We start from the raw sequence: 16,616 nt of genomic DNA on the forward strand, positions 1-16,616 counted from the left end.
GAGAAAAGGGAAAACTTGGCAGCTATGGAAAGAACATGGGCTGTAGCTGTGCAATGTGCAATGTATTAAATAAAAGAAGGGGCGGCCTTTAGCAACCGGGAGCAAACAAACCAAAGTGGCAAGCCATCAAAATGAGTTCTCCACAATGGAGAATTTTGTAAATGTTTGAATAATTAGCGAGTCTACCCACCAAAATTGCTCTAAAAGAAGAACAATTATGACTTTGAAAAACTCTAGGATAGACCTGTTGCAATATCTTATTAAAACATTGTGCACCTTTGTGGTTTGCCCCTTCAGTTGCTGCTCTTCACCAACTTTTGCACATTTCTGATTTAAGAGGAAGCATAGTGAAGTGGGGAAAGGAACGAGATAAGAATGGCTCTGATAACTATATACCATCTCAGCCTCAGATCGTGAAGCCCTTTCTCTAGTGGGAACAAAATAGTCGTAATTTTCAATCACTTTTCTGAGAATGTACTTTAACAACAGTTAATTAAGCTATAAGATTTCATCTTGGATGTCATTCACTTGCCTGCATAGCCAGTTCACTATGCTTCTCCACCAACTGCACTGAGGGTGGAAGGTGCTGCTGGCTTTTTTGCCTCACTGGCTGCTCGGGCAGGTGGGCAGCCAATGCCCTTTCAGCAAGTGAGGTACACCCCCCAGAGCAGGCCTCTCATTGGTTAATTTAAAGTGCAGGAGCTGGCGGGAAACCCAAGGCAGCCAGGACAATTCCCCAATGGCCACTTGGCCATGTGTGTTTTGGCTACCCAGGGATCGCGACTGAGCGCCAGGATCCGCAACAGCCACCCACCTGGAGGAAGGGGTAAGCGTCCATTTTCCATCTGAAGAAGTGTGCATGCACACGAAAGCTCATACCAAAATATAAACTTAGTTGGTCTTTAAGGTGCTGCTGAAGGAATTTTTTTATTTTGCGTCCATTTTCATTCACTTTTCCAAGAATGTACTTTTACTACAGTTAATTAGGCTGTAAGATTTCATTTTGGGTGTCATACACTTGCCTGCATAGCCTGTTCACTATGTGTACCATAATGAGGATTGTTGTTGGCTATATGATTGAGTGGCATACATACAGAAATATAAACCTAAGATGGTTTGTTGCTTTTATTTACTTAAATCTGCAAGTGACACTTCCCTTGACATCTAAGATTCAACATATAGTTTTATAAGGAGATAACCCAACATATATTTTTGAACCCAACGAAAATGTTTAGGGGAAATGAGCAGTACAGTCTTTCCAAGATGGTATCCCTTGAAAGTGCAGGTGGAACATTGCAAGTGCAAATGCTTTTCTCATGAGAATTTTCCCTGGAAAGATAAAGTATGTACTCAAGAAATGTGTCTCAATCCAGTGCAAACATGTCTTATAAATTCATGTCCCTAAAGTTTGAGGGTGTGTGTGTTCCTGGGAGGACCCTCTTCAAATGGTCCAGAAAGGATATGTCTTATAATTTGTGGATAACCATGGTCCACTTCAGGGAAGGAATGTGCCCAAGCAGGCTGTATTCATGTTGTTAGCACAGCTGGTCCTCAAGGGGGTTGCCAGTATAAAAATAATGATCACTTGCTGAAATTCTGGATATGCAGCAGAAATATACCAAAATAATCTGATTGGCCCAATTATCTCTTGACCCTAAGTGATGGTATTTGTCCATATCCAACCTGTCTATTTAAAGACTAAAAGCCAAACTCCACGCAGAGCAGGAGACTTTTCCTGATGTCTCTTTCATAACTTAAAAAGTAGCTGGTGGTGGGTGGGGCCTAGAGGGACAGCATGGGAAGAAAGGGTTTAACATCCACTACTCCTGCACTGCTTCTCTGGTCAAATTAGCAGCATCTCTCCCCAAACCTGCTTTGAAGCAAATAAAAAGGTATCAGGAGACTCTTAATCTTAAACATTTGGGGATAAAATACTTCCGTTTGAAAAGTATCACAAGAATCTGATTTTTAAACTAAATAGCTAAAAATAAATTGCATTTAAGTATCCATAGATGGTTGGTGTCTTAAGGTATGTAAGCCAAATCACCTAATGCCATAGCAGAGTGGCACTAAGACAGTGAAAACCTTCCCCCATATGGTAAGAAGAAGACCGCCCCCCTCAATATACACACACACGTCCCAGGCAAAATCTTTATAGCAAGTAGTCATTTATTTTTTTAATGCCTTGATAGTTTGCTATAGGGCAATATAATTCTAAAGAAGTTAAATCAAATTGATGCAGGGAAAAATAAATTCATACAAATATTTTATGTCAGTTTTAAAGTACCTTCAAGGACAGAAAATCCTAAAGTGTGTTGCAAACTTTTATATATTACCTCCCTATTAGATCCCTATAAGAGTGTATGAGTGTTGGTGGGCTAGTGAGAACTCCTGTGTGTTGTGGATGCTTCCTAGACATAACAAAAGGTGGTACCGGTACTTAATTCAGTATTTTAGCAAGGAATGAGGTTTTTCATGGACTTAGATGAGATTTTGCAGAATAAAGTAAAAGTGTTTTTGGTTTTTTTTAACTGCGAAAAGGATGAAAGGTGCAATCTTATCCCACTGCAGTCCATCACCCGGATATCCAGATCCAGTGATGTGTTTGGGGTAGGCAAGTTCTAATGCATGCTCAGAACTCCTTCATCTAGGTTGCCTTTCTCATGTATCTCAGCAGAAAAAGCTGCTGCCATGAATGGCAAAACCCAATATGCCCAAGGAATCCAGGTATCAGGATCAGAGGAATGTCTGATTTCCCTCTGCAGTTAGAACTGCATGACATGGCTGGGGTCTGTCATTACAATATTTGTTCATTGCTGATAATGCTGCCTCCTCTGCGGGGATTGAAGCTAAAGCCAACACAACAAAACATGCAAACTGAGAGAATGTGGGAACACAAACATGGTGTTTACATGGCAGTATACACATTTGACCTGTAAATACAAATTGATTCCATCAAGTTTACTGGTACAGTTCTTTAGCAAGTAACAGACAGTTGAAAAGAAAGTTTTGCTTGACAGAAATTAATTTGAGAGGGAACAAAATGGCAACATGTTGACCTGGAAAACAGCAAGAGAGGTAATAGATTAAGGAGCTAAAATTTTCTTTGGCATGGTCAAAGGAGAGAGAATTGAGTTTTGCCAAACTATGTACATGATGTTTTGTTATACTGCTGCCAATGCAATGTTACTTTGCACAACTTTTTTTTGGGGGGGGGGTAAAATATCAACTGTTGGGTTGTTGTTTTAAATATGCCTTCATACAAATATTTTATTCAATATGTTGCATCTGTGTATACAACAAAATGGTAATAAACACAAACTGTACAATGCAGACAAATTCATTGCTTATATGTATGTCAGTTTAGCAGTACATACCAACAGGTCTGATACATATAGCCTACGACATGCAGTTCATCATTACCATCCTCTTCCCATGCAGCAGATGAGACAAGAGACAAACCTAAAGGAGTAACCGAAGCACAAGAAACAATGAATCCTCTCCTTTGTGCTGAAACAGGTTCTCAGCTGGTTTAAGACCCTTCCAGACACAGAAGAGAACGCCAAAGGTGACATTGTGTGTTCTACTTACAGTACAGCGCCAACCATTCACATTACAAAAATAAACTCAGCCTTAACATTATATTAGCCACTCTCAACCGGTTGGCTTGGCAACATGAGTTTGCAAGTTGGAAATTAAATTGTTGTGTTTCAAAGGATATTGATCCCATTTTGCAGAACTCTGATTATGTCTCATGAGCTTCTCCATGGATGAAAAGATGAAGAATTGACAGTGCAGGGTAGACCCAACAGACTACTGTGATGAGTGCAGTCTGGATTAAGATGCAGTAGGGGCAGAATTTTTTTTCTATACTGGCCTTATAAAATCAGTTGCATGAGCTGACCAGATAGGATACTATCTTCATAAACCCCAGTGCTAAAGTCATCTCTATACCCAACACCTGCCTCTCCCATTCTTCATCCACTAATACAAAACTGATTCCAAAATTTTGCAAAAAGAATACATTTCACATCTTTTTTATTTTGCTTTCCTGTTTTATAACTTTGTTTTGTTTTAATTCCAGTTGCACAGTATAGAAACTTAATTTTCTATTTAGAATGAAATCAGCAGGCTGCTGGAACAGAGTCTTTAGAGAATAACACAAAACATTTCACATTTGAGAGCAAAGTATGGATAGTTTAGAGACCTTCAGTTTCAGTATTTACTACACAGCCCTTGCGCATAAGTGTACCTGCATGAGAAGGCCACACCACCTGCTGATCACCCTGAACATTCAATTAATGGAGGGGAAGTTGGTCCTTTTTGTCCCTATGTGGTAGAAAACACAAGAGAGTGTTTTGAGAAAGCCACAGGGTAAAAGGATGCTCAGGGTTTATTTTTGTGCACATACCGTTTTCATTGCATTTAAACACCTCTTTAGTTTCTTCTTCTTTTGTCTTTTTAAGTGCTTGGAAAATTGAGCATCATTTTATGTGCTTCACTCTTCTGGTTAAAAAGAACCAACCTTAAACAATCTCTTGTCTTAAATGGGAATAAAACAAAAAATTAATTGGTCTGAATGCTTACATTGTATATTTCTACTTAAGCAACATCACATAACCTACTTGGATGTATATCAAGTGTTTGCTTATTAAAATAGAAGCTGTTATGAAAATATTGTAAGCGTCAAGAGTTAACCAATGTTCAATCTAGTTGACTACCTAAGCAGGCTGAACATTTGAACAGATCATAATTTATGTAAATGTGAACCAATTCTTAAAAGCCATTCTGAAAACACAGTCTCAAAAATGAAACGAGGGGGGATAACATGAAAATGAACACCGAATAGTTTTCCAAAACTGAGGTACATTTTGGTCCCTAGCATGCCTTCTGCTTTTATCAAGTTTTCTAATCAGCACTTTTGAATTCTTTACCAATTTACTTAACGTCTTTACAGCATTTTTCTCATGTCTCCTAAGACTTGTGACCATTTGTCATTTCATTTCTCAATTGGCTTCAACCCACTCTTAAACTGATATCCAGGAAATATCAACAGTATTCGTTTTATTAAGCAATCAAATGGTAAAAGTTCTTAGCCTTGTAATCATGTTAGAATTTTCCTAGGTTCATGTAGTACAATGGACAGAATACTGAGATCAAGGCAAGGCACCGTAAACCTAGCAATTTGGTGGGCATATATCATCCTAAAAAGCTGGACTGGAAACGTGGTACTGGTGAAATTATATAGAGAGCATTAAACTCTGCATGCTGAGCTTTTTAAGAAAGAAACACAAAGGAACTCTTTAAATATGTCCCATTGAAAAACTTCCCTCTTTTTTTAAAACACTGAAAGTATTAAAGTATATTCTACCCCTTGCATTGGTGCTGCAAAAAAGAACACAAGAACTTCCTTGCCCATGCTTTGCTGAGTAAGAGAGTGGACTACAGCCAAAAAAAAAAAAGGATGGGATTACGTTCCATTCATTAAAAACAGGAAGGATTCTATTGTTTCAAAATGGACTTAGGTAGCGCAATTTTCATTCATCTTAATTTTTTTTCTTTAACTTTCAAATAATGAGGACTAGTAGATGAAAAATGAGCCTTAGTTCAGGCCTACAAGGCCTACAGAGTTCTTTGGACCCACTTTCCCAAAAATGTGTGGGTCTTGCTCGCTGGGCAAGGCAAATGTTACCATTACCCAGTAAGCTTGTGATATGTATAAAACACACACACAAAAAGAAACTGCCAGGGGGTGTCAAACATTGGCCTCGAGAGATTGTTGACTGGCCATGTTTGATGTTTTTCACTTCTCAGTAATGCCAACCTCAAGAACACACTAGAGAGTATCCACGCCGAATCCCCATTTGTACCTCTGAGACAATGATCCTATTCCTTGACAGGTATAATTCCGAATAGGGTTTTGAAGGCTCCCCTGATTCCCTGATTGCTTTTCAGAACTAAGCCACCAGCAACGTTTAACTCTGAGAGAAACACAATCCCTGCAAAGGAGTCACACAAACAGCAGAGCGAGCAGCCTTGTAAAAAAGGGGGAAGAAGAGAAAATTCATAATAGCACAGGTTTACAGCATCTATCTAGAAATTACTTATTTTGTGTGCTACAAAATTGAACTTAAAACACATGGGGTTCCTGGACTCAAAAGGGGGGTTATGGGTAACTGTCAGCAGGCAGGATATCAAGTGTACTTGTGAAGTATGTCATTCACATGAGGTGTCACAGTCACAGAAAAGATATTAAAAAGGCATTCCATATCTGGTAGGGCATTCCATGGTCTGAGTTCAGCTGGTTAACCAGGTGTCTTCTTTGCTGTAGGAGGAGTTACGGGTTGAGATTTATCCGCTTGCAATAACCTAGTTTGGGACGAGTGAAGAGCAAGCATTTGCTTGCCTCCAGCTGATCCGCAGACACCAGAGTGAGACAGTCTTGCAAGGATAAAATGCTCAGCCGTACTTAAGAGAGCTCAATAAGTCACATTACCCATGAGGATCTGGCTATGTTGTCTTACTCTTGTTAACTGGTTTGCCTCCATTCATTATTGCCGATGCACTTGTGCTTTTACTTGGAGTCACCCCAGCCTTTGGCACTGTTTCTCCAACATCATGCAAAGATGGTTCTCGATACATGGCAACTACACGGGAAGAGGAATGAGGAGAAGAGAAAAGAGATAAGATGTGTAAGTAAAACATGAGAGATCCCAATACTTAAACTCAATTTAACTCAATTGCTGCTTTATAAAAAAATAAGGGAGTTTAAACACACACACTTGTATAACATTGGTTCTGAAAGACCTACATTGGCTTCCAGTACATTTCCAAGCACAATTCAAAGTGTTGGTGTTGACCTTTAAATCCCTAAATGGCCCTGACCCTGTATACCTGAAGGAGCGTCTCTATCCCCATTGTTCAGCATTAATACAGATCCAGCACCGAGAGCCTTCTGGCGGTTCCCTCACTGCAAGGAGTGAAGCTACAGAGAACCAGCCAGAGGGTCTTTTCTATAGTGGCACCCACCCTGTGAAATGCCCTCCCATTAGATGTCAAGGAGATGAGTTTAGAAGACATCTGAAGGCAGCGCTGTTTAGGGAAGCTTTTCAATGTGTAATGTTTTATTATGTTTTTATATATGTTGGAAACTGCCCAGAGTGGCTGAGGTAACCCAGTCAGATGAGCAGGATACAAATATGGTTGTTGTTGTCATATGTTACTTCTGATTATATGTATAAAAGTTATGGGGAATTGGAAGCTGGATGAGGTTAAAATTTACAACATTAAGATATGGAAAGCAAGTATTTATGTAGATGGAGTTAAGACCATTTTAAACAGAGAATGGCAATTGTCTCAAGATGCAGTCTGAATGAGGGACAACTACGCTACTTATAATATGGTGACATTTTGATTAGACTCCTGTGTTGGAGAAATCCCTTTTAGGTCTATTTCGATATATATTAGCTTTCTACAACACTCACTCCAGATTGCCTGGAGACCAGGCATGCTACTCCCAGATCTGAAACCATCCAAGTTGGTTGGAAGCTGTCACACCCCTATTGATTCCAAAGGCTAGTGCACGTTCTATCAGCTAGCAGCCTAGTATCCCTGATAGTTTTCTTGGCCCATTCACCTTTAGCAGTTAACAAATTGCTAGTTAGCAATTAACAAAACTAGCTTTCTTAATAACTGGTTCTAAATTGGCAAGGCCAGTGCCTCCAACTATAATTGGTTAAGGGTCCCAGTTGAAAAATTTGCCCACTAATGGTAAACTTTGAAAAAAACAATACTCCTTTTCTCCCCTCCCCTCTCAATACAAATACATGGCCATGAGAGGCACAGATCAGTGCATGCCTCTCTCTTTCCATTCAGCATGCTGTCCTGAAAGTAACTTGAGCTCTTGCAAGTTTATGTACCAGAGAGAGGATATGGGAAGAGCTAGGGTGTGCGTGGGGACCCAGGTGGCGCTGTGGTTAAACCACTGAACCTAGAGCTTGCTGATCAGAAGGTCGGCGGTTCAAATCCCTGTGACGGGGTGAGCTCCCGTTGCTTGGTCCCAGCTCCTGCCAACCTAGCAGTTCGAAAGCACGTCAAAATGCAAGTAGATAAATAGGAACCGCTACAGCGGGAAGGTAAACGGCGTTTCCATGTGCTGCTCTGGTTTGCCAGAAGCGGCTTTGTCATGCTGGCCACATGACCTGGAAGCTATACGCCGGCTCCCTCGGCCAATAATGCGAGATGAGCGCGCAACCCCAGAGTCGGTCACGACTGGACCTAATGGTCAGGGGTCCCTTTACCTTTACCTTTAGGGTGTGCGTAAAGAATAGGCATTTAACAAAGAGTTATCAAAAATAAATACTAAATTAAAACTCAGAAAAATTTAAGGAGCGTAATCAATTATCTTAAACCAGTGGCCAAGCCATAATATAAAATGTGCATCATTTTGTTTAATTTCATTAACTGTCAATGAACATTTTTAAGCATCTTCTGGAAATCTGAGGAACCATGGCAATAATGGGATGGAATAGGTATAGTGAAATAGATAAGCACAATTGAAAACTCATTTGAAAGTCACCACTCCTAAGAAACAAGCTCTAAACTGTAGTTTTGTGAAGGGTCTGGAATCTTTATCAGAGAACATTTGCCCACACAAAATTTTCAAGGTTCTTTGAAGGGGGTTGTGATAGCTGAATAGATTTCAACATGGTTTGACTATGTTGTGCGGATTAAGATCAACATGAAAGGGATTTAAATGAGTTGCAAAAAGGGACAATGAAAACCTGCAATGAGCCCTGCAGTACGGTGGCGACAGGACTTAGGGTGGCAAGATGTGACGGAGGAAGAAGAAATATAGGTGTGTGTGTTTGAGGAAGGCCACTGAATTGTGAGAACCTGGAATGGAGGAATCCAACGTGTCAGTCACTTTGGAAGACGGACCAGGAATGCCACAATTCCCCTCCAGTGTTCATATGGAATGAGGAACTTCCATGGAGGCTGGAGAAAGCATCGTCAGCCGAGGTATAGAAACTGAACAGATGGCAGCAGTGACTGAGAAGGAGACCGAACAGGAGGGTGCAGCCTTGCCACCTAAAGCCAGGACTTCCTTTGCCGATGGGAGCAGACCCATTTGTCCCAACAAGTGTGCACTTGTAATCTCAATATTCCCACAAGAAGAGAGAGTCTCATGAACAAGTGTGCCATGCCTCATCTTTAAAAGCTTGGTGGGAAGGTAGGGAAATTTGTTGGGACATCTTCCATCACTTCTGTTCAGTTTTGGATATACAGTATAAGCTTTTCTGGAAAAAGGTATAGGTGGGCTGCCCTGGACATTTGACTTAGCTTTTATAAGCACTTTCCATTACAATTTTCATTTTTAAAAAATCATCAGAAAGAAAAGCATATGCTGAGATTCAGATCTCCCTAGTTGGTTAAACAAAAACTTATCTCAAAGCACGAACCCTGAATTTTTATTCTGAAGTGTATTTCACAGTGCACTTTCAAGCAAAGTGCTCTACATATATTGCCTCAACAATCTTTACAACAGCCTTGTGATATTTTTATCAACCCCATATTGCAGGTGGGAACTGAGGCTGGTGGGAGAGGGATGGCTCTCTTAAAGGCCACCTATTGAGCCTACGACAAAGACAAAATTTCATTCTTCACAGCCCTGTCTTTTAGCAGCCATGCTACATCCGCAGTCCATTTTGAGATGCTGGAAAAGTGCTTTCGAAAGTGGCTTTCCACACTCAAGCCCTGATCAAGTATCACCACACACACAAAAGCCTTTCATGTGTGCCCTTTTCAAACAAAATGAAGCAATATACAAAATACTCCTAGGAGCTAGGGAGGTGTCATCCAGCAATCTTTAGAAACCCTCGGGAATGATAGAAATGTACCCCTGAAGCTACCCACTCTGTGTGCTGCACAAATTGTGAAGATATGCTACTAATGTCAATGCAAAGCTTACCTTCCAATGGCTTCGGTAGAAAATGCGCTGCTGGTTTTGTTTTCTTCACTCTATTTCCTTTCATGACTTGGCCTTCTTTATTGAGCCCCAAGAACCAGGCCCTTCCTGACTCTTGCTGTCTGTAGAGCATTGATGAGTAGATTACATAATAATTTTCGAAAACAGACTCCTTAAACTTGCATTCTGGTGTAAAAAGTTCCTGCAGGGGAAAGAAAAGATGTTAGAGGACAATCACAGCAAGTGTTCTCTCACACATACACCCCAATTCTGTTTTGGGTTTACTACATTTAAATACAAAAACCCATGTGGCATCTGGGACTCATGGATTTTTTTTAAAAAAGAGCAAAGTTCAGTTCCCAGTTTTGTTACTGGGGAACCTTCGGCAATTCAATTCATGCTTATTTAACACATTTCTAGGATGACGAAGCACAGTTTTAAAATGCCTAGCACAAAAAGCTAAGACTCTTTGATGAAACAATGCATGCCATTCAGGCTCTTTGGTTGAATGCATGGAAGTCAAATATTTGAACCACATCAACAAAAGGAAAGCACGGGAGCAGTAAAGGCACCACTTTATTTTATGTGTTGTATATATTTCTCCTCCTTGGAAACATCCCAAAAAAATACCTTCTATGCAACTTTTTTTTTTTAAAGTCAACTGAAAGTAAGAGGTGAAAAGGCCTGTGTAGAAAGAGCGTATAGTGATGCCTTGGAATATAGGAAACTACTTTATACCAAGTCAGATCATTGGTCCACCTAGCTCTATGCTGTCTACAATGACAGCTTTCCAGGGTTTCAGCAGGGAGCAGTCCCAGCTCTACAGGGAGATGCTGGTGATTGAACCTGGGACATTCTGCATGCAAAGCAGATCCTTTACCACTGAGCTATGGCCCTTCCCTTCCCCAATAGGCTACTTACCGGTAATAGCTCCACAGGCCAAATTTGACAGGTGGGCAAGCCACCCACTTGTCAATCAACTGACATCACAAATGACATCACAGGATTAGGTCCTTTGAAGTGTGGATGTCAAAGCAGGCAACATGACACTGTTTTGAAGGACCGCCCACCCTTTGCATCAGCAGTTGCAGGGAAGATCCTGCTCAAACTTGCTATACTCTGATTCTTTTTTACAAGAGGAGGCCATTATGTTCCATCAGCCATAAGGGTTTTTAATGAAAAATCTGTTTCCCAAGTTCTCTGTGCTTCGAACATCTGGTACAACGGTTCATTTCCTAAGTTCCATGGGTTCCAGGCAAAGTTTCTTCGGTCCCTATTACAGGTCCCAAGCTGTGTCCCAAATTCAATTCTATTTCTGGAAACAGGTGAATGCCCACTCTCCACCAAAGCATGGTGGGCTGCCTTGAGATACTGGCTCAAGATCTCAGTTTTTGGCCTGGGGGAGGGATTATTAGTACATTTAACCAACGAGAAGTTTGTCAGCTCATGGCTGAAAACTATGGCCAGAAAAGCCGCCTTGATCGGACTGCCACCACCCCTCTTATATCATCTGGGTTACGACTTTCCCTTGAATCCCTGAGGCAAAGGCTTTGGGACATCTCACATAGCGACCTGTGATCCTGATCTTATGTACTGTAATTTGTAGCCTGGTCACAGCTGGAATCCAATACGGGTATGACTTTCAGATATCCTCATACCTTAGGAATTTATCTGTACCTACCTATTAGTGTTTATTCACCAAAGCCAGACTAAATGTATTTCCCTCGGAAGTTCTAAATGGCAGACTGAGAGGCATTCCCTATCAGAATAGGCTTTGTTTATGTTCCCAGGATGTCGATTGTATGAAGCATATCCTACTGCATTGTGGGCAATATGAGCAAGCAAGGGACGAACCGATCAAACCCTTACTGGCAAATTTGCCGGGAAAATCTGAAGCCTCCCAGAGTAAATATCTCTTGGAAGACAGGTCAAATGATATTACACTGGACATGGCAAAGTTTCTTTCAGAGGTTATAAGAAACAAAGGTCATTATGCCCTAGATAAAACAAAACGACTGCCTTGGTTTCTTCAGTCTGCCTGGTCGTTTTAACTGCGTCTCCACCCCCATCGTTCTGCCCGGACACTGAGGTCCAGTACCGAGGGCCTTCTGACGGTTCCCTCGTTGCGAGAAGCCAAGTTGCAGGGAACCAGGCAGAGGGCCTTCTCGGTGGTGGCGCCTGCCCTGTGGAACGCCCTGCCATCAGATGTCAAAGAGAAAAACAGCTACCATATTTTTAGAAGACATCTGAAGGCAGCCCTGTTTAGGGAGGCTTTTAATGTTTAATTGTTTTATTTCATTTTTCTGTTGTAAGCCGCCCAGAGTGGATGGGGAAACCCAGCCAGATGGGCGGGGTATAAATAATAAATTATTATTATTATTATTATTAAATTATTATCTAGTTTTGAAATTGTTTTTTTGGGTCTTTGGACCGCAATAAAGTTTTTGATTTGATCCTGCTCATTGCCGCCTTAAGGTGCTTTGCAAAAGCACCAACAGCCTGCACTTCTGGTTTAAGTGGGTGGGCAGCCAGAAGCAGTGGGGTAGATTCCACTGGCTTAAAGGAGAAGCATGAGTTGTCAAACAGTGCTTTTGCTAAGGGCTTTAGTCCTATATCTTGCTGCCTTGACTGTCTCTGCTGGATACAGGGTGCACTCCCAATGCAGTATTAAACCTTGTCCTCCCGCCCACCAGCAGTGATGTCAGTTGATGGGTGGATGGATGTGGTATACAGAAAATGGCCTCACATTTCTCATCCCTATAATACGGTATATAAAGCATGGCTAACAAAGGACTTTTGAAATGTTACAGAAACCTTAGGTAAACAATTTCTGTTGCTGAAAGGGACCACTCACAATCATGATTCATTACCATTCAGTTCTATTTGGCTGCTGAGCAACCAAGATCCGTAGCAATAATTATTTCTAGTGCAAAAGCAGAAGCTTCGGTAAACCCATTCGTAAAAGCAGCAAAATCCAAAGCTAAAATCCTGCTATTATGCTCAATAGATACTATATGTAATTTTAGACTTTTAAAATCAAATCCACTTGCATGGTAACTTTTATTAAGAATTGGCTCTTCTTTGACTAGAAAAATATATATGAAAGAGCTGAATTTAACCAAAAACTTAAGTTAAAATTCTTCAAAACTGTAGATATCAAAAAAGAGCGAATAAACTTTCATTACTTCAGACTATAAGTACAACCTCCTGTATCCACCAGAGTTGGGGAACTGGCCAAGCATCTAGGAGTTGCCAGTTTTATTTTAAAATGACAAAGTTTGTGATTAGAGCTTTGCAGATATTTCTCTGAATACTTATTTTAGGTAATAACAAAGGATCAGGCTAACTATGTTGGTAACCTTAACCTTGTACCTTGGTAAGAAACTATATTCATTTCCACCTTTTGAATACTTGCCCTCTGTGGAAAAATACATATGTAGATCTGGGCCATTTATGTTTAAACTTTTCTCCATTTGATAGAAAAATAATGCGACATGATACTACCCACAACTATGTATGGATCCAAACTTCTAAGTACGGTATTATGCAATTAATGACAGCTGACATATTGTGTAGTATGACCACTAAACCAAATGATACACAGTCCCTAGCTCATATAAAAGCAACAGATTTCTCTATATACTGTAGATATAGCGAACATAATTTCCTTTATTTCTGATGCCTACGTATAGTTGCCAATGCTTACCCCGTGTTTCTCCGAAAATAAGACACCATCTTATATTTATTTTTCCTTAAAAAAAACACGGTGGCTTATTTTCAGGGGATGCCTTACAGTATTTTTATTACATGTCCAGCCTAGCCTCTTCCTTGGCGCCCTCCAGAACTGCGCCTATCACTATGTCTTATTTTTGGGGTATGGCTTATATTGCACAAATGCTTAGAAATCCTGCTACGGCTTATTTTATGGGTAGGAGAAACAGGGTATATAGCTGAAGCAGCAGCACACATTCACAAGAGGAAGTTTATCAGCAGGCTTGACAGAACCCTAAGCCTTGCAGAAGTATAAATAAAAATGGCTCAAACAACCCTAAAGGCCCCCAACTTAAAAAAAAAGACCTAATGAGGACTGAGCATGCTCAGTGGTCATGGAATGATTCGTGGAAAAATGGGTGGAAGGTGGAACGGAATCGAGTAACCTGAAGGGGGCATGGCTGCCTATCTGAAACACTAAGTACTCCACACTGCAACATTTTAACAGTACTTTGTTGTTTGTTTGTGTGTATCTATCTATGCAATCAGGTGAAGTGGAAGGGGAGAAAATAACATCGATTTACTTTTCAATTTCCACACAAAACAAAAGCCAGCATTTAAGTTCAAAGCTTGCATGATTATGAAAATAAGTGAACTCAAAGAATTCAGGAACCATGGGTAAGACACTTGAAAAGTAACCACCTTATTTTTATAATTAGCCATTTCTCCCATGCTACTGGAATAAGGGGGGGGGGAGAGACAACCAGGAGGCCCCTGCACTTGTGATGCTAATTTGCAATACTTCATTCAATATACAGCAATATGGGTGTGATCCAACCAAAGCTAAGAACCTGTAAGTTCTGTTGATTTAAATACCACAGTGTTGCATCTGGCAATGCATTCCTCTTTTTTGAAAACGTGTTAAGTAGTCACCCTAGCATGTACATTCATACATAATTAAAAATAAGAATTTTAATGCAAGGTTTCTCATTATCCTTTTGCTCTTGGTGCTGCTGAAACTACAGCACAAGTGTTCATTTTCTTTTCTTTTTGTACTGCTATCACCCATCCCTTCTTTGTGCAAAAAACAGAGCACAGAGGTTCTATGAGTGGAGGGTGAGAATCAGATCTGAGCATCCACCCTCGAACCCACATGCACCAGAAGTGGAAGTTTCTCATTAGTCTATAAACTCAACAAGACATTCCCTTTCTGGCAGGATCTAGCAGCCCTGCTCCTCCCAGGGCCTTCATGTACAAGATAGTCTCACTCAGAGCAAATGATTATATCTTACAGAGCCCCAATAAACTACAAAGATCTTCTCTTGAGCATGCTGTTCCGCTTTAAGTAAATGTGCACAGCAGGAGGTGCGGTCCATGGCTTGCAAATAATAATGGAATGGGATGGAAACTAGAACCAGCAGTTGTGTTCTTGAATTCCATGTGCCCTGGATACTACCCGAGCCCTCATTTAACCTAACCAAGCCTCTGAGGTGCATCCATCATATATCCTCCTCCTGCTTTCACTGTCCTTGGGATTCCCTTGTGAAGTGGCACAGGGAATCCATGACATTTTAGCTGACGTGCACTTTTATTATAAAAGTGAGAAATTTTGAAGCTAGTTAGATGACAGGTGTAAAATCCAGAGAGTTCTGCAGTTTTGCAAAAGTCAGCTGGAAAAAAAATGTGATGGGCTGACAAAATATTGAATGTTCTGTCATGTACTATATGCTGCATTTAACTCTTCTGGAACTACTACTAGTACAGCTCGCTTTGACTTAAAGCTCAATATAAATAGATCAGCTGAGAGTTGCCTCGTCCTAGCATCTTCATAGGACCTCATAACCCTTGTAGATGACATGATTACTGGGTTGAATTTGGGTTTCCCAAGTGACTTTCTGTTTATGTTATCTGCAAATCTTTTAATGCATTTATATTCATCTAGTTTCAAAAAACTTGATTTTATACTAGCATTCTTGCTGCAGAGAAATTGCATTTATTCAGCAATAAGGAACTCCACATTTTATTGGTGGGGAAATGTGATTCTTTTCCTAGGTAGTGCATCCAGAACCCTTGAAACTGCACATTGCTTGTGGGGCCAGAGCTCAGGAACCTAGTGGCTAGTGACCATGCCATCATATGGTGACAAGTGACAGTCCAACTCCTCACCCACCCCATACTCATACAAATGGACTCCTCTACTATTTCCTCTACTCCTCTACTATTTCCATTTCAGAGATAAACACTCCCCACTCTATTTGTTCACTAGTAATGCTGATTATAGCCTTTTAAAGTATAAAGGGGAGAAATAACTCCCTCGCCAATGTTGTCCTGTCATTTAATGAACTTTTAATATGTTCCTGCTTGCTACTGCCTAAAAATGTAGTTATACCGGTAACCCATCTCTCTGGCACTAGAGTGCAGAAGTGTGCTGTTTTGGTTTTTTTTAAAAAAAAAGAAATCTAGAAAGAGCTCTCACTATTCACATACTAGAAAAGCCCAATTGTATTTCTACCTAAGTCTGTCATTCTTTCCACGGGGAAAAGATTTGATGTTCAATCCAGTGTCCATGTACTGAGCTCTGCTCCCTCCTTCTCCTCCTTGCCACACACACAAGCAAGCAGGCACTGCATCACTACAAAAGAAATTTGTGTGTGTGTGTACATGTGTACCACACTACTATGGGGAAAGGGAGGTCATAGAATTGAAGAATTGGAAGGGACCTCAAGGGGCATCCAGTCCAACCCCCTACAATGCAGGAATCTTTTGCCCAATGTGTCTCATGCTCTACCAACTAAGTTATCTCTAATATTCTATATAAATAGGGTCTTCTGGCGCTTCCCTCACTGCAAGATGTGAAGCTACAGGGAACCAGGCAGAGGGCCTTCTCAGTAGTTGTGTCCTCCCCGTGGAATGCACTCCCTTCAGATGTCTAGGAGAT

General features: G+C 40.7%; 1 protein-coding gene across 2 annotated transcripts in view; it reads right to left on the reverse strand.

Moving 5' to 3' along the window:
- Nucleotides 1-231: 231 nt before the first annotated feature.
- FGF14 (fibroblast growth factor 14) overlaps nt 232-16,616 on the reverse strand; it is a 294,840-nt gene continuing 278,455 nt past the window's right edge. For both annotated transcript variants that reach the window (XM_035114705.2, XM_035114704.2), the window contains exons 4-5: nt 9,971-10,169; nt 232-6,647 (exon numbers count right to left, since the gene is read on the reverse strand). In XM_035114705.2, the coding sequence (XP_034970596.1) occupies nt 6,511-6,647; nt 9,971-10,169 (336 nt within the window). In that variant the 3' untranslated portion in view covers nt 232-6,510. The remainder of the gene's footprint in view (nt 6,648-9,970; nt 10,170-16,616) is intronic.

This window comes from Zootoca vivipara, chromosome 4 (genome assembly GCF_963506605.1).
Source record: "Zootoca vivipara chromosome 4, rZooViv1.1, whole genome shotgun sequence".
Taxonomy (NCBI): Eukaryota; Metazoa; Chordata; class Lepidosauria; order Squamata; family Lacertidae; genus Zootoca; species Zootoca vivipara.